This window comes from Scyliorhinus torazame, chromosome 29 (genome assembly GCF_047496885.1).
Source record: "Scyliorhinus torazame isolate Kashiwa2021f chromosome 29, sScyTor2.1, whole genome shotgun sequence".
Lineage (NCBI taxonomy): Eukaryota > Metazoa > Chordata > Chondrichthyes > Carcharhiniformes > Scyliorhinidae > Scyliorhinus > Scyliorhinus torazame.
In genome coordinates this window covers 18896592-18914928 of record NC_092735.1, presented here as the reverse complement: position 1 = coordinate 18914928, position 18337 = coordinate 18896592, and the positions used below count along the sequence as shown (strand labels likewise).

The 18337-nt window shown below is 42.6% G+C and overlaps 1 protein-coding gene across 12 annotated transcripts in view; it reads right to left on the bottom strand.

The window, feature by feature from the left end:
* LOC140403903 (activating transcription factor 7-interacting protein 1-like) overlaps nt 1-18337 on the bottom strand; it is a 256189-nt gene that overhangs the window by 130489 nt on the left and 107363 nt on the right. For all 12 annotated transcript variants that reach the window (XM_072492132.1, XM_072492126.1, XM_072492134.1 and 9 more), the window contains one exon: nt 1754-2874. In XM_072492132.1, the coding sequence (XP_072348233.1) occupies nt 1754-2864 (1111 nt within the window). In that variant the 5' untranslated portion in view covers nt 2865-2874. The remainder of the gene's footprint in view (nt 1-1753; nt 2875-18337) is intronic.

Below are 18337 nucleotides of genomic sequence, written 5' to 3'. Positions count from 1 at the left end.
TAGTTCTCACCCATAAGAGATGAAACATACTTCTATGGAAGCAAAGAACCAAAAACAACTGCAACAGAAGAACTGATCCTGGACACTTTTGCAGCCAGGACTGCCTCCCATCAACTGAATCGCCTTACTCAGACCTTATCCAGAATTTGAAATGTTCTTGATCCTGAAGCTAGATACATTGTGGGAGGAGTGAGGCTCGATGGGTGAGCTCCCCCTTTCCCATTGCATAACTTCATATTTTGTTACACTCCTCGTCAACTCTTCTCCAAAGTGAACCATGGAGGGATGAGGTGTCACAGCTACAAGCACTTTCAGGGCACCTGGTCTAAGTGGTCAGCCAGTATTTTTCAACTGCAACAACAGCCATCAAACTATTCACCCGTGAGTTGCTCACCATGAGGCTAATCCTGTCCTCACTTGTATTTTCCAGCTGGAGCTAGATAGCTACATGAGTGGCCGGCTGATCTTTCCCTCCATAATCCTGATCTAAACCAAGCAATGTATTTAACTGCTGAGGCAGGGTTCAGATTTTATGCTCTATATAATGTTGTGCAATGCTTGAAGAGTGGCATTATGGTTCTCAGTTATTAGGGAAGATTCAGATTAATGTTTTAAAACTGAAGGCTAAAAGAGTTAACCATGAAGAGGCAAGCTTCAGTGGACCAATACCAAAAGTTAAGATAAACCAGCCATGGCTTTATAAAACTTGGTGCTACTAATGACATAATAGGAATAGATGCCCAAAACAAGGCATTACATATTGCTGAGGGCAAAAATTAGCAAACAACAAAAAGCACATACACCAAAATTACTGACACCCTCCTTTATTTCTCCCAACAGTATTTGTAGTCAGTTGCAAGAAAGACCAATTAATGGTCACACACACGTTTAATTTCCCCAAAGTTATCAGACTTTTAGTCGATAAAATGATTCACAGGTTTTATTTATTGCTGGTAACTTGTAAAATTTCCCTTCCCTTCTCCTATTGGGAGGCCTTCCTTCAGTCATCTAGCCCCCACCCTTTTTTTTGTCCTATTCCACCTTTGAAACACCATTGTTCATTTTCTATATTAAAGGTGCTATTTCAATTGCAAGTTGTTGTTGCTATTTTATAGAGCCACTTTTTCAGCCTTTTCTGTTACTCATCATTCCCACTGCTACTGGCTGAAGTTATTCATGAGGGCCCTGCCTTCTGAACCTTGCCCCTCGCCTGGGATGTGGTGATCCTCAGGTTATACCACCACCAGTAAGCTCTCCCCCTGGAGGTGGGGGGGGGAAAGCCTATGATCATCCGGGATCAAGGCGACTACTTTTACTCTATATGACTTATCAATATATCATCAATTTGGTAGCAATTCTTTTTAAATGTTTTTGGAACAGACTGAAGAAAAATGTATCAATGCTGAGAAATGGGAATTTTGTTCCTCCTTTTTGCAACCATAAACCATTCATATCACTTGGGAGTAAAACTGTTTCTAATCTGCTCTAACAATACACAACCTCAAATACCCACACCAGTAATGCGAAGTAAAATTCACACATCTGCATGCCACCATTCTTCCAGCCAAATTGGGGTGTTGCCACTCAAAACTGAACTGAAACCGTGCGTTTTTTTTATTAAAACACAGGACATTTATAACTGATAAAAACAGGTCTAAACATGCAAAAGAACAAACAGCCCCTTTAAATTTATCAAATCACACCAAAATATTTTCAACAAAAGACAATGTGGCACGACAGCAAGCAAGCTTACCTGGATCATCGGTTTTTGGTACCAGCTCTTCACTTTCTGTTTTATTCTCCATTATTGGCTCATCCTCATCTGATAGAACGAGAAATGCTTCCTCTGGCAAATTGCCGTTGCACTCATCTTTTGTTGGAGAACTGCATGGAGATGTATCCATCTGTTCCTCCTGCAAGCTTTTTGATGGACTGTCCTTTGGTGCTGGGGAATCCACTGCAGGAACAATTCCTTGGTCACAGGATAATTCATTGTCCTTCTCTGGGGCCAATTTCTCCAAAATGGGGATTATTTCTTCAATTTCCAGTTGGTTGTTCTCAGCTGATTTGTTTTCACTTAATTTGTCCTTAGTTGCAATATCCCTTTCAGTCTCTGCACACTCCATCTTAGAGCTTTCACAATCATTTTTCTCCTGCACAGATTCTATGCTACTTGTTATTACCTCCTCACTAATGTCCAATGAACTTTCATGGTCTTCCTTTTCTCTCACAGAGGAAGAGGAAGACTGTAACTTAAGGCTACTTTCATCTGGTATTTCTTGACTTCTGCTGTCACCAACAGAAGGTGGTCTTTCCTTATCTGAAAGGTCCTGGGAATCAGAACATGATTTATCTGCAATTAAAGAATCCTGCTTCAACTCAACAGACTCTGATTCCACAGTGTCATCTCTTTTGCTCTCAACATCTACCAAAATTTGTTTTTCTGTGCTCCCAGCAGAAATCTGTTCATCTTTAGCAATTGGGGGTGTTGGGTTCATTTTTTCATCTTGTGAGGTTAAATCCTTATTTTCATTAAGACATTTCTCAGCAAAGTTTGGTTCAGGTGGTGTTTGTGTAATACTAAGCTCATCAATGGAGTTGCCTTGCAGTTCCTCGGGCCCCAGCCTCACATCATTAATACTATCAATATCAGCATCGTCCATACAGTTAGTATTTAGTGAGGCTTTGTTGTCACAATCTCCATTTTCATGTCTACCGTTACACAGTTTAGTTTTGGTCTCTTCATTTGCTTTTAAAAGTTCCCCTCTGCTTTTATAGATAGCCTCTAGCTGCTGTCGGTCACTTGCACGCATCGTTTTTCTGGCCTTGAATACTTTTTTTGGAAGGTCTTCACTAGTATCCATCTCAGAATTCCTGAAAGCAAGAAAATTAAAAGGAAAGAACCATGAGACAAGACTCACCAAGCAAACTCAACAGGTCAGGCAATTAAAATCAATAACTGCACACTATTTAGTTACTTTTGGCAGGACAAATAAAAATCCCCAGCATACTTAGACCTGTCCAGTATAGCGATTTTCCAAAGTACTTTCCTAGCATTCAACACATGCTTGCTTTGAACTTAGTGCAACCCTATAGTCAGCTAATGCTTAAAAGGCAAAAGAATCTCAGTATAATGAATCAGACTTTAAATTTTCCAAATTAACGTCCACATGATTTAGAATCAACTAACAAACGGGTTTAACCTAGTTAGTAACCACTACTAGAATAATATTTTTGACATAAATAAATACTGCATACATTTGGGATGAATCAACATCTCCATGTACTGAAGGCAACAATATTTGTGCATATTTAAATTCACCTCTTTACTTTCATATCAAACTCTTAACATACCACGAGCAACAAAACCTGATCTATAGGTCACAGTAATAAAAACAAGATACAGGATGGCAATGACAGAAAGATAATAAAGCAATTTGAATTCCCTTTTGTTGAGGTATGAATTTACTTGCTTATTCTGCAAACTGCTGCAATTATTTACATTGTGTTGTGGTATTAACAATGTACACTTTAAACTTGATATTGGAATGTAAAAACATCTGTGGCTGCTCACTGGGTGGCACAGTAGCACAGTGGTTACTTAGCACTATTGCTCCACAGCTCCAGGGACCTGGGTTTGATTCCCGGCTTGTGTCATTGTCTGTGCGGAGTCTGCACATTCTACCAGTGTCTGGGTGGGTTTCCTTCGGGTGCTCCGGTTTCCTCCCAAAAGACGTGCTGTTAGGTGAATTGGATATTCTGAATTCTCTCTCAGTATACCCGAAGAGGAGTATGGTGTGGTGACTGGGGGATTTTCACAGTAACTTCATTGCAGTGTTAATGTAAGCCTAGTTGTGACAACTAATAAAGATTATAAAGAAGGAGCTGGGTTGGCTCTTCTCTTTGAATCACTGCACTCATGGTTATGGTGCCCCCAGGACTGTGTTGGATAGGACATTCTTCTTGCTAAATGCTGACTGGTGACAATGAAGCGGTTTGCTAAACTACTTCAAAAGCAATTAAGAGGCCACTTAATGTAGGAGTCACATGGCAGGCCAGATAAGGAAGGGAAGAGGTACCAACACCCTCCGCCCAACAGAAGACATCTTAGGAAGGTACAAGTTCGCTCCACCCCACTCATCCACACCCCCCACCTTCCAACAAAGACATTAGTGAAGCTGTTGACATTTCACAACAATCTAGACGCTTTCATGGCTCTTTTTCTGGTGCCAGTCGATTGGTTTCCCAAATTTTACAAGCCGCCTTGGTGATATTAACTAATTCCCAATAGCTACCATACATTGGGCGACACATTTCCTGTCAACTAATTAAATGTTTCAGTAAAATTAACTTCAGACTATGCAAGATATTCCTCATGACAATTTCAGATTCACAGACCATCAACGATGGTACAGTTCTGATCGGTTTCCTTTTAAAAGTCACCTCCTTCTGTGCACGCACAAAATTCAAAAATATTAGAAGGAAGTTCAACTGGGGAAGGAAATTTTCAAGTATGAACCCTCCCCCATCTGTCTTTTAGCAGGGATATCCGGTCAGCAGGATTGGATGCGGCCAATTGTTTCGATGTCCTTCTGATTCATCAGTTCAAAACTGTTCCAATTCCTTCTGCAGACTGAACAGACTTCTCAGGTATTATAGATGGTGAAGAAATAGGTTAATTTTTCTCCGCTATGCCCTTTTTAGTGTCAGAAATATATCACAAAAGAAAACTGACTTTCACATGTGGTTAGCGCCTGTAAAATTTCATTGTTGCAGTTGAGTAGTTCATAAATGGCTCCGACCTTATTCAGTTAGCAACTGAGACTTAAATTCTGGGATTGATCCCTGGTCTGTGGCTAAGAAAAGCAAAGTAGGACTTCATATCCTCTGCCCAGGACTGCCCAAAGGAAAGGTTGTATTTGCTGACATTGCAACTGCAGAGGGCACACTCACCATACATGCAGCTGCAATGCCCGTGATGTCACTACCAGCAATGTCCCAGGTAGCTGCCTGCACCATCAGTAACTAATCCCGAAAAGAACACTTTTTTTGTTGCCGTCTTCCACTCGCAGCCCACAATCCTTCACCGTCTTGCTTGCCCCCCCCACATTCCCTTTACTGCCCTTCTCCTAAGCCCTCGTTCGCAGCTCCTTCAACAGTGTCTTTCAAACCATAATCGCTACCACGAAAGGACAAGGAAAGCAGATGTAAGGGAACGTCACCAACCGCAGGTTCCCTTATCAACCACACACCATCTTGACTTGGAACTAAACTGCCATTCCCTCACCGTCACAGGATCAAAATCCTGGAACTCCCTTACCAGCAACCCTGTGCGTGTACGTGCACCAATTTGAGAAGATGGCTCACGATCACCTTGCCTTCTCAAAGGCAATCAGGGATCGGCAACAAGTGCTGGACTTGCCAGCAATACCTACATCCCATGAAGTAACAAAAATAAGTTGCTCAAGTTTGTTAAACAGAGGTTGGACACTGCAAACTGATCAAAAGCAATTTCAACTTATCCACAATTTCCCTCAACCATTTAGTCATATTGAACACAGTCAGCCATCCACACAGGTCAATTTTCCCATGTGACAGGAAATGGCAACTTTTGAATTTGGGGAAAAGTGAGTATCTGGGGGTGCAGGTGTCCCGGGACTGGGCAGGTCTTCGGAAGTTGAATTTCTCCACCCCGCCTTCGGAGTCAACCCCTTCTTCAGGTCCACGTCCATCAAATGCACCGCGTGATCACAACTGCCTGAATACTCTTCCCTCCTAAATCTAGCCAACAGTGCCTGCCCCACCACAACAAAAAAAAAATCAATCCTCAAAAACACCTTGTGCATTTTGGGGGGGGGGGAAAGAGAGAGAGAGAGGACGGACACGAATACTCCCAATCCCTCGGATATAAAAATCTCTACGGGGCAACCCTCCCACCTCCTTTACTATCAAACCCTGAGTGAAACACCTCGCCCACCCAACCCAAGCCTCATCTGGTCCTTCATCCTCAGATGGGTCTCTTGCAGCATCACATCGGCTTTTAAGCTCTTCAAATGTGCAAAAGCGTTTGCTCTCTTCACTGGTCCCCAACCTCCTGCCGTTCCATATCACCATTCTGACCGGAGATTACTCTATTCCCCCCCATCATCATTGCCCTAGGCCCCACCCATCCGGCCAGAGCCCCTCCACCATTCTTGTGTTACTGTTGATCCCCACCTCCCATAATCCTCCATTCCACTTCCCCTAGCAACACCTCACCCATTATCGGTCCCTCCCCCCCCCCATCCACTTCCTCTTGCAAGCACCTTACCTAGTATCGGTCCTCTCCCCCATCCATCCCCCCACCCACTATTCACACCTCCCAGTTCCATCAAAATCTGTTTGGTCAGGCTCCAAAGACTGCAGCCCCCACCACACATCCGTTCACTAGTCAACCTTTGTCTGCTAGTGCGGGAACCCCTGCCAGAGGCCCCCCCCCCCCCCCTTCAGCAACCCACCCCCGCCTGCCCAAACCGACCCTCCCTCCCCACCAACTCCAATCCCCACCCCCCAGCCATACTGCTAGAGTGGGGAGACCACATCCCCTAAACTGAGGGAAAAAACACATCCATAAGAAGAAACATGAAAACAAACCTCCCCACCCCGACTGAAAAAATAATTCAGGAAAAAGCTCAGAAAAAACATTCCTAGTCCACACGATCAAAGTCCAGATCCCAACTCATCTCAGTCCCAATCCTTCAGCCTTGACAAACATCTCCGCAGTCTCAAAATAAAAGTCCTTTGAGCTGTGGGTCACTCTCAGCTTCGCAGAGTAGACCACCCAGAACCGTACCCCGCTGCTGTATAATGCTGCTTCACTTGTCCAAAGATTGCTCGGCTTCTCGCCAAATCCGCATTATATCTTGGTGTATACGTATGTCACGCCTTCCCACTTCACCTCCTGCTTCTGCTTCGCCCAGCTCAAAACCTTCTCAAAACAGCTGTGGAAACAGACTATGACAGCCCTAGGGTTCAACCGGAGCTACCGGTGTGCTCTGTCCAGCTCAGAGGGAGGGCTCTTCTTTTTCCCTACCAACTTGGCGAACAGGTTCGCAAAATACTTGGTCAGCCTCGGGCCCACCACCCACGATTCTCAAATTGTGTGTCCTCGAGCTATTCTTCAGGTCCTCCACCGTGGCTCTGAGCTCCTGATTGACCTCCGCCACTCCCTTCAGCTCCACATCCATCATAAATGGTTTGATCTTCCAGAGCTTGTATAGTAAAATTTATTTGTGTTTGTTAGAAACCTATGGATCTTGTATATCAAGTGTCTTGAGTATCAAACTTGGTTTGCTTTAAATAAAACTGCTCTTGGTGTCCAACCAGATCATAACAAATTGGGGGAGTGGGGCATCTGGCCAAGGACCATAGCACCATTCTTAGATCCAATCCCTTTTCCCTCAAACTCAATGTGAAATTCATCATGTTATGATCACTAATATCCAAGGGCACCTTTGCTACAATGTAATTAATTAATCTGGTTTCCTTGTTCTTTATCTGATGTAGAACAGCCTTCTCCCCGATTGGTGCTAAAATGTGCCTCTCCAAGATACTCCCGAAAACACTACATCTCAGCATCCAGGCTGCCGTTGCCATCTGTTTTGTCCAATCTGTGTGTAATTACGACTGCCCAGACTATCACTATACCTTTCTCACAAACACCCGTTATTTCTTCCTATATACTCCATTCTACAGTGTAGTTACTGTTGAGGGCCTTCAAATCACTCCCACAAGTGACTGCATTCCTTTACTATTTCTTCATCTCTACCTCTTCATCTCACGAACCCAAGGTCATCTCTCTTCATGGTACCCATGTCATCCTTAATTAAGGGTTAATTTGTCTATATATGTGTTTCTGGAACAGACCTCTTCATTCACCTGAGGAAGGAGCAGCGCTCCGAAAGCTAGTGACATCGAAACAAACCTGTTGGACTTTAACCTGGTGTTGTAAGACTTCGTACTGTGCTCACCCCAGTCCAACGCCGGCATCTCCACATCCTTAATTAACAGAGCTGCCCCTTTCTTCCTGTCCTTCCTAAATGACATGCATCTTTGAATATTCAGATTCCCAGTCTCTGTCATCCTACAGCCGTGTCTCTGTTCTGGCTATCAGACCATATATTTATTTCAATTTGTGCTGTCAATTAATTTGTATTGTTACAAATGCGATGTATACTCTAATATAGAGCCTTTTGTTCAGTCTTTCTTTTTCGTAACCTCTAGCCTTATCTGCTGGTGCAGTCTTGCGATTGAAGACTGTCCCTTCCTGCCACGCTCTGATCACCATTTCTTGTATTGTGATCTTGCTCTTTTGCCTTATTTTCCCTACTCATCAGAACTTCTCAAACTTGACCCTACGCCTGCACTATTTAGTTTAAAGCCCTCTCTACCACCCTAGTTATATGACTTGCCAGAACACTTGTCTTTGCACAGTTCAGGTGAATGCACAGCCCCAAATTTCCCCAGTATTGGTGCCAGTGCCCCATGAATTGAAACCCATTTCTTCAACACAAATATTTGAGCCACACATTTAATTTTAATCGAATTTACCCTACCCCAATTTGCTCATGATTAAGGTAGTAATCCAGAGATTATAACCTTTGAGGATCTGCTTTTTAAAAACTTAGCCCATGGCTGCTCATATTCCCTCAAACATACTTTTCTAGTGCTACCTATGTAGTTGGTACCCACATGGACCATTAGATCCTCCCCCCCCCCACCCCCAAACTGAAAATTCCTCTCTGGCCCAGAATCGATGGCCTGCCTTGGTACCAAGGGAGGCAAAACAGCCTACTGGCACACTCTCATTAACTCTCCCTGCTTGAATGGCTTCCTTTACGTTGCTGTCAAGATGGCTCTTCTAGATGGTGTTACTGCCTCTGGGTCCTCTTCCCCCGCCCCCACTTGTTTCTATTAAATGATTTAAGAAATTTTTTTTTTGAGGCATTTGTAATTTTAAACATCAAATTTCAACAAACACAAATATAGACCCCCCCCCCCCCCCCCCCCGAGCACAAACCCCAGCCAACATGGCTTAAACAAACACTGCCATCTTCCCCAGCCATTGATTTTCCTGCCCGGCTCGTCTCTCCCATACATTTGTATTGAATATTATTGTCCTAAATATTGACCAATTTAATTTTCCCGTGACTCTGTATCAAAGTATCGAAAACTGGGAATCTGTGTAATCCAAAAAATGCAACTTCGATAAATCTGCCAGATATCCATTTAACTTGCCTGTCTTTGGTAATGTTTCATCGACCCTGAAAGGCTGGCGCAGAGTATTTTAAATGTAGTTAAACAAGGAGATTTTAAATTTACAATGTTTCAGCAGACTCTTTGATCAGGCTTCAGGGCCTTTACTAGTTATGAAATAATGTTACATTACTTACGTGGTATATGTATTTGAAACATTTTTGAAAAACCATTAGTCAAATGGTTCCCTCTGCAGTTTTCAATGAATGACTACGAGTAGCATTATAATGAGACTTTCCAAGAAACTATATAAATGCAAGGGGCCGTTGAGGGGTTTACTAGACAACTTCAGAGGTAGCAGAGTCAGCCACACTGTGGCAGCACTGAGCCATATATACGCCAGACTGGATAAGGTCACCTTGCGGCTTCATTGTTATACTCTTATTGATATCATCTTCTTCATTTCCACTTTTCTTGTTAAAATTAATCATTGTCACCTTGGATTTCTGCTGCACAAGGCAAGTGACAATAAATTTTAAATATTTAAATTTAACTTCTTTTAACGTATTTTTTGAAGTCTTGCCGACAAACAATGTTGATTTTTTAAAATCCTATTCCAACTCACTGGTTTCAATTAGATCAGGACTTCAAATCAAAGCAAGCATTATACCAAGCATGGTGTAAGTCCAGAAGTCAATCCTTAATATGCATGGCAAGCTCTCGAGAATAAAAATTGTGCCTAAAGATTTTCTTTTTCCTTTCAAGATTTAAGATATCTTTCCAGCACAAATTTAGTCAGTTAAACTGAATAAATTAACAATAGTAATAAGAATGTAAAGCTTACAATTGCCCCATGCAACTTCAAATAAAGAGCTTAATTTGAATAGAAGATAAGAGTTAAAAAGGAAAATAAACCTTGTTTGTTAAGAGAAGAGAATTAATTGTTCAAGAACACTCAAGGGGCAAAGGAGTTTCTCAAATGGTTTAGTGTTTTTACCACTGTAGAACTAAGCCATATAGACCAGGGAGGTAGGAATCCATTATGCACTATTTTAGCTGACCTCTGCCAGGGCAGGTACACAGCGGTGCTACTTAATTTATGTAGAAGTCAGACATTACAGAACCTATATATTTGAGATAGAGGAGTCCCATACTCTTCAGAATGCATCAAATTTAGAACAGTGTGCAAGTTAGAATCTATCCCAATGGAGCTCCTATGATAATATTATGCCAATTCTGAATTGAAGGAGATTTATTGCTAACCCAGGAGCAAAGGATGTTCTTCTGTACTGCAAAAGTTAGAATATTATACAGGCTTTTTCCATTAGCACCAATAATCCTCCTATCTAGGGGTTCCAGAATTAGGCAGTAAAAGGGAGATCAAAATTAACTTCTGCTCTCTCCCATTCAGGAGAACCTGAATTTCCCACAAGGTCTTATGACCATGAATTCGATATCTGGAGGGAGAGGTATTTGTAGTTTGGGCGGCACGTTTAGTGGTTCTTCCTAGTTATCTTTTGAGTAGCAAAGTCAACAATTCGGTATCCCAAGATACTCTTTAAGATACCGGAAACTTACCGTACTGAATATCTTCTCAAACTCAAGTACGCCAAACCAGTAGGATTTAATTTTGACGCAGGATCAAACGCACAATGGTATATAATCTCCCTCAACATTCATTTCTGGCTCAGCAAGGATATGGAGGGGTTAAACCTGTGTCTTAAGCTTGGCGTGATATGCAGACGGTGTAATATTTTAAACTGAGTCTCTTTTATTCTATTACAGACAGGTTCCATAGGCATTTTCCCCATACATTACCAAGTCTCTTCTTCAATATTCACTGCAAAATCTTTTCCCCCCCAAGAACCCAGGATTTCTTGTATATGCACACAGAATCTAGAATAAAGGGTCATAAAACTTGCTGATTAATTGATTTGGTTTTGTGGATATCAGAAAATGTTTTCCACCAGGAAGACAGAAGCAGCAAGATATAAATATCTGAAGGAGGGGGCAACCAAAATATCTGAAACAGTAAACCCCGAGGAGGTCCACCTAAATGGGAATTCAAAGGAAGGAGGTCTCCCTCTAAGCCTTCCTCAAGGCATAGCCTCAGATGTCGTAAATTAATTTTATAACCAGAGAAAAGGTTAAATCTACTCACCAACTCAATAACAAACGTTTAGCTGAGATACAAATTGCAATAACTCCACAGAGTCACACAAATGGGAATTGAACCCAGTCCCTGGCGCTGTGTGGTAGCAGTGCTAGCCACTGTGTCATAATGTCACCCCCAAGGAAGGAATTACAATTTTAAGGGGTACAGTGCAGAGTTCACGGTGAACTGCAGATTGTTACTCCAGATTATTGTCTTCCACCAAGTTCACAAAGGCTAAGACTTCAGCCGGATTGTTGAATGTCTTTAGAGAGTTGTCGGATGTCGCCCTCTCTGTAGCAAGATAAAGCAGGGCTTAATGCATTCAGACAGCCTTGAACTGTTCTCCAACTTCATCCAAGCCTCTGCGCTTTTGTTGTATCGCCGCCTAAAAATCTTGGGATAGAGAGACCTTTGCCCTCAGAGCAAGGCCCCATTAAGCTTCGCCTCTTCCAATTTGGCGATCTCCAAAGTTACAAAAACACAGTTACAGACCAAAGATGCTGATTGTATCCTGTCTTTGAGGCCAACGGGCAATGTGCCCTTTCTAACTTAATCCACGCAGCTTTCGCATTCAATTTTTGAAAACGTGGTAGCCAACTCTCAAAGAATTTGATAGGGAACTTACACTCCACTCATCTGGATGACACAGACATTTTCCCTCCAGCCTCAGTTCTCCAGAAATTCTGACATACCATGTAGCCCATTTTCCAAGGATTGCACTGCTGCCTCACAGCGCCAGGGACCCAGGTTCGATTCCCATGTTGGGTGAGTGTGTGTGGAGTTTGCACTTTCTTAACCATGGAGTTGCATTTTCGACAGTAAGGATTCTCTCCTCTTGTTCATCGGGCCGCTTATTAGTATTCAATCTGATGAGCGCGGATATTCTGCACCAACATGCCGAGTTTATCGTCAATGAATTTAATAATATCAGCAGTCATCAGCTGTAATTCCTTAGAGATATCCGGATCAAGAGCCCATTCGGGGATCAAGTCGCCATGTTCAGGAGTCGGCTCCATCCCGGTTGCTTCTGACAGCTCTCTTTAGTCGACAATTTTCTTAGGATTCTTTGGCATTTGTTCACCAGCGCTGAGCCAGAAATCTTCCAGGGACATAATGTGGAGTATTCATTCCTGGGTTAGGAAAGTTTGAGCACCATAAATGAGAGGATTAGAGGATGAGTAGCGCCGTGGAAACACTGCTATACCTGCGCTTGCATCATGTGATCTATGTTCATATATTAATAGGATATAGTACTCCGGATTACCTTATCTAACATACCACATCACTTCTTAGAGGACTCATTTCCAGGCCCAAAACTCTCCAGTTTAGCCTCATCACTCAGTAAGGTCAGCCTCATGGCTCTTATGTGCATTCCCCCATTTTATTAATATCATCTGCATATCTTGGTAGCTATTAGTGTGGCAGCTGTTGACTCATTAGGCCACTATACAGTGTGACCATAACTTCCTCCAACTTGTATTCTACTGTTTTAGTGCTTGCAGTTCTGCACAAGTTAGACAATGTTTTGTATTTCGTCTCCAAATATCCCAGGTCTCTTTAGATTCATCCACGTTATTTCAACACAACTTGGGCAAGTGCATTGCTCATTTTCCTCCCTGCCTGACTTTGAACGCTTATGCCATTAAATGTCACATACCACTGTTCTGTCCACACATTAGATCTAGAGGCAGATCAGAAATTACAACTGGCCCTCCGAGAATGACACCGACTGCAAATTTGGAAGACTTTGCATTGAGTTTTGGAATCTAGGTCATTTGTGTAAGTTATAGGGTGGCATGTGGCGCAGTGGTTAGCACTGGGACTGCGACGCTGAGGACCAGGGTTCGAATCCCGGCCCTGGGTCACTGTCCGTGTGGAGTCTGCACATTCTCCCCATGTCTGCGTGGGTTTCACCCCCACACCCCAAAGATGTGCTGGTTAGGTGGATTGGCCACGCTAAATTGCCCCTTAATTGGAAAAGAAAAATAATTGGCCACTCTAAATTAAAAAAAATAATTTGTGTAAGTTAGGAACAGTGACCCCAACAGAGGTGTGCAGTCCCAAAATGCCCCCCCCCCACCCACCCACCCCAAGATGCAATTCCTCCAACAGTATTTGTTAACGATCCGTCAGACAGTTTCTTACTCAAAGGGGTTACCTGGAATTTAATAGCATTTTACGTAGTTTAGACACATGGTTATACACTTTCCATAATTCACTGATGTCATAGTTTCTTCAAAGAAAGCGAGGTGGTTGAACAGGCAGGATCCCCCCCTTCAGAATTGATTGTTCATCCCAATATCCTTAAAACTGAAGAAAGAAGGACCTTAACATAGCACAGAGCAGAACATATATGCTTACTTGAAGGAAATATTATTCAGCTGCACAGGTAACATGTAACTGGAACACAATAATCGTACTAGGTACAAGAGGGAAAGCATACACTCTAATAGCAGAGGCAAGGAGGGTGGGTTTCTGCGACTAGTGCACTTCCACACTGGATTCAGAAGGATTGCTTCTGATGTTACCCTCCAAATTCATTTTATTGCAAAATTTCCAGACAAAAAAAATGTTGACCTGTAAATCATTCCACGCAGTTACAAAATAAGCTAGCTGAGCTTTACAATGGACGTTTTACAGAAATAGTTGACAGAATATTTTGAGAGTAGTCAGGTTTATAAAAGTCACTGCAAAGGAAATTATAATACAGCACATGTGAAAATAGTTTCAAGGAGAGGTGAACTGACTCACTGGTCAATGCCAGTTGATACCTGTAAGCTCTTTCACACTCACATTTTTGGTTCACCTAACAAAATGCCAACCTAAAACTACATGATGACCTAAGCAATGGAAAGACAAAGCAAGCAATTCCACATTCCACTCCCAACTACTGACCCCAAAATGTCTACTACACTACAGTGCAAGTCATTCACTATTCACATTATGCACCAAAGAATCTCAAGGAAACATGGATGGGAGCAACGAATGCGGGTTCTTTTTTGATGAAAACATACCAGAATTCACATCCCTAGATAGAGAGGGAAATAACCACACGAAAAAATTTAACTGCAAATTAGTGTATATTCTTCTGTACCCCAACAGCAAAGAGGCTGTGAAGAGGAGACCGTAGGCACTCCTGTAAATGCTTCTAGAATTTTCTGGCAAAGAAACAATCTGATTCTGTATGTTAGATAGAGCAGCTATGGATAGAGCAGGGACAGGAATGGTTGTTGCAGGTGCCGGGGTTTAGATATTTCAGTAAGCGCAGGGAAGGTGGTAAAAGAGGGGGAGGGGTGGCACTGTTAGTCAAGGACAGTATTACGGTGGCAGAAAGGACGTCTGATGAGGTAGTATGGGCTGAGGTTAGAAACAGGAAAGGAGAGGTCACCCTGTTAGGGGTTTTCTATAGGCCTCCGAAAAGTTCCAGAGATGTAGAGGAAAGGATTGCAAAGATGATTCTGGGTAGAAGCGAAAGCAACAGGGTAGTTGTTATGGGGGACTTTAACTTTCCAAATAATTACTGGAAACGCTGTAGTTAGAGTACTTTAGATGGGTCCATTTTTGTCCAATGTGTGCAGGAGGGTTTCCTGACACAGTATGTAGATAGGCCAACGAGAGGCGAGGCCATATTGGATTTGGTACTGTAATGAAACAGGCCAGGTGTTAGATTTGGAGGTAGGTGAGCACTTTGGTGATAGTGACCACAATTCGATTACGTTTATTTTAGTGATGGAAAGGGATAGGTATATACTGCAGGGCAAGAGTTATATCTGGGGGAAAGGCAATTATGATGCGATGAGGCAAGACTTAGGATGCATCGGATGGAGAGGAAAACTGCACGGGATGGGCACAATGGAAATGTGGAGCTTGTTCAAGGAACAGCTACTGCGTGTCCTTGATAAGTATGTACCTGTCAGGCAGGGAGGAAGTGGTCGAGCAAGGGAACCGTGGTTTACTAAAGCAGTCAAAACACTTGTCAAGAGGAAGAAGGAGGCTCATGTAAAGATGAGACATGAAGGTTCAGTTAGGGTGCTCGAGTTACAAGTTAGCTAGGAAGGACGTGAAAAGTCTTTGGCAGGTAGGATCAAGGATAACCCTAAAGCTTTCCATAGATATGTCAGGAATAAACAAATGACTAGGGTAAGAGTAGGGCCAGTCAAGGACAGTAGTGGGAAGTTGTGCTTGGAGTGCGAGGGGATAGGAGAGATGCTAAATGAATATTTTTTGTCAGTATTCACACAGGAAAAAGACAATGTAGTCGAGGAGAATACTGAGATTCAGGCTACTAGACTAGAAAGGCTTGAGGTTCATAAGGAGGAGGTGTTATCTATTTTCACACTTTCCAGAATTGCTAAGTCCCCTGGGACGGATGGGATATATCCTAGGATTCTCTGGGAAGCTAGGGAGGAGATTGCTGAGCCTTTGGCTTTGATCTTTAAGTCATCTTTGTCTACAGGAATAGTGCCAGAAGACTGGAGGATAGCAAATGTTGTCCCCTTGTTCAAGAAGGGGAGTAGAGACAACACCGGTAACTATAGACCACTGAGCCTTACTTCTGTTGTGGGCAAAATCTTGGAAAGGTTTATAAGAGATAGGATGTATAATCATCTGGAAAGGAATAATTTGATTGCAGATAGTCAACTCGGTTTTGTGAAGGGTAGGGCGTGCCTCACAAACCTTATTGAGTTCTTTGAGAAGGTGACCAAACTGGTGGATGAGGGTAAAGCAGTTGATGTGGTGTATATGGATTTCAGTAAAGCGTTTGATAAGGTTCCCCACGGTAGGCTACTGCAGAAAATACAGAGGCATGGGATTCAGGGTGATTTAGCAGTTTGGATCAGAAATTGGCTAGCTGGAAGAAGACAAAGGGTGGTGGTTGATGGGAAATGTTCAGACTGGAGTCCAGTTACTAGTGGTGTACCACAAGGATCTGTTTTGGGGCCAATGCCGTTTGTCATTTTTATAAATGACCTGGAGGAGGGCGTAGAAGGATGGGTGAGTAAATCTGCAAATGACACTAAAGTTGGTGGAGTTGTGGACAGTGCGGACGGATGTTACAAATTACAGAGGGACATAGATAAGCTGCAGCGCTGGGCTGAGAGGTGGCAAATGGAGTTTAATGCAGAAAAGTGAGAGTTGATTCATTTTGGAAGGAATAACAGGAAGACAGAGTACTGGGCTAATGGTAAGATTCTTGGCAGTGTGGATGAACAGAGAGATCTCGGTGTCCATGTACATAGATCCCTGAAAGTTTCCACCCAGGTTGAGAGAGTTATTAAGAAGGCATATGGTGTGTTAGCTTTTATTAGTAGAGGGATTGAGTTTCGGAGCCATGAGGTCATGTTGCAGCTGTACAAAACTCTGGTGCTGCCGCATTTGGAGTATTGCGTGCAATTCTGGTCGCCGCATTATAGGAAGGATGTGGAAGCATTGGAAAGGGTGCAGAGGAGATTTACCAGAATGTTGCCTGGTATGGAGGGAAGATCTTATGAGGAAAGGCTGAGGGACTTGAGGCTGTTTTCGTTAGAGAGAAGAAGGTTAAGAGGTGACTTAATTGAGGCATACAAGATGATCAGAGGATTAGATAGGGTGGACAGTGAGAGCCTTTTTCCTCGGATGGTGATGTCTAGCACGAGGGGACATAGCTTTAAATTCAGGGGAGATAGATATAAAACAGATGTCAGAGGTAGGTTCTTTACTTAGAGAGTAGTATGGGCGTGGAATGCCCTGCCTGCAACAGTAGTGGACTCGCCAACACTAAGGGCATTCAAATGGTCATTGGATAGGCATATGGACGATAAGGGAATAGTGTAGATGAGCTTTAGAGTGGTTTCACAGGTCGGCGCAACATCGAGGGCCGAAGGGCCTGTACTGCGCTGTAATGTTCTATGTTGATAAAGATTTGGCTGCATTAAAAAAAACTTTCTTCCACCTACAATTACACAGCCCAAAACAGGCTACTACAATTTTGTCATTGCCTGTTTATCCAACATCTTCTGATTGCTATGTTACACAGTATAAACATACAATGTCTCCCTTGACGTACTGTTGTTTTTCACAATCCATTGTGTTTTTTCAGGAATTTAAGAGCATCAGACAGCCGGCCACTGCAGAGGGGGCATGAGAACACACTCCACCCAAAACAAAGTGGGGCCTACATAAACAAAAAGGAATAGTTTGAACTTTGCTAAAACTGGCCTGTTTTCCCAAGTGTTCACTTGGGAAGCACTTTCTGCCTCATTAACCCTCAGCATCAAAATACAACATATCAGATATCTGGCCATGTTTATTTAATTGGGCAGACATCATCCGCATACTGAATACAGGATATTGATCCTGGCTGATTAAATACTTTGTTCCATGAGGTATGCAATTTAATAATGCAACATTCTTTACCAACGAATAGAGCAGTGCCAAATAAAATTAAGATAAAGGATTGTTTGTGCCAGAAGTTCATTTTTTTAACCATGATAATACGGCACAGCCCTTTTACTGGATTGCTCTGGCAAATTTATTTTGCGGTTGTCCCTGGTTGCGCAAGACCTGTTCATCAGGGGAATGTAGCAGTTCTGGTAGTACAAACGAAAAGAACAAAGCAGGAAGATTCACGTAAAATCATTTGGAAGAACCTACGGTTTTCAAATGTACTTCCAAAATAATTTTTTTTTGGAGCAACTGACTATTTTTAAACTGCACTGAATTACTAAATTGAGGTTAATTCCCAAAACTGACGGTCAAACATCTACTGTGCGCGGCAGGTAAAGTTAATTTTAAACAAAAAAGATGCAGCTATTGCCAAGAAAGCAAACTTTAATTCTCAAAAAGAAGTTTCTTACTGCACGACAAATAACGACTCCCCAACTTAAAACTCACCTGGCTTTAGAATGATACTATTCAGATTTATCAAATATTTGCATTCTTTCTCCCCTCAATTCCTCCCAGTCACTC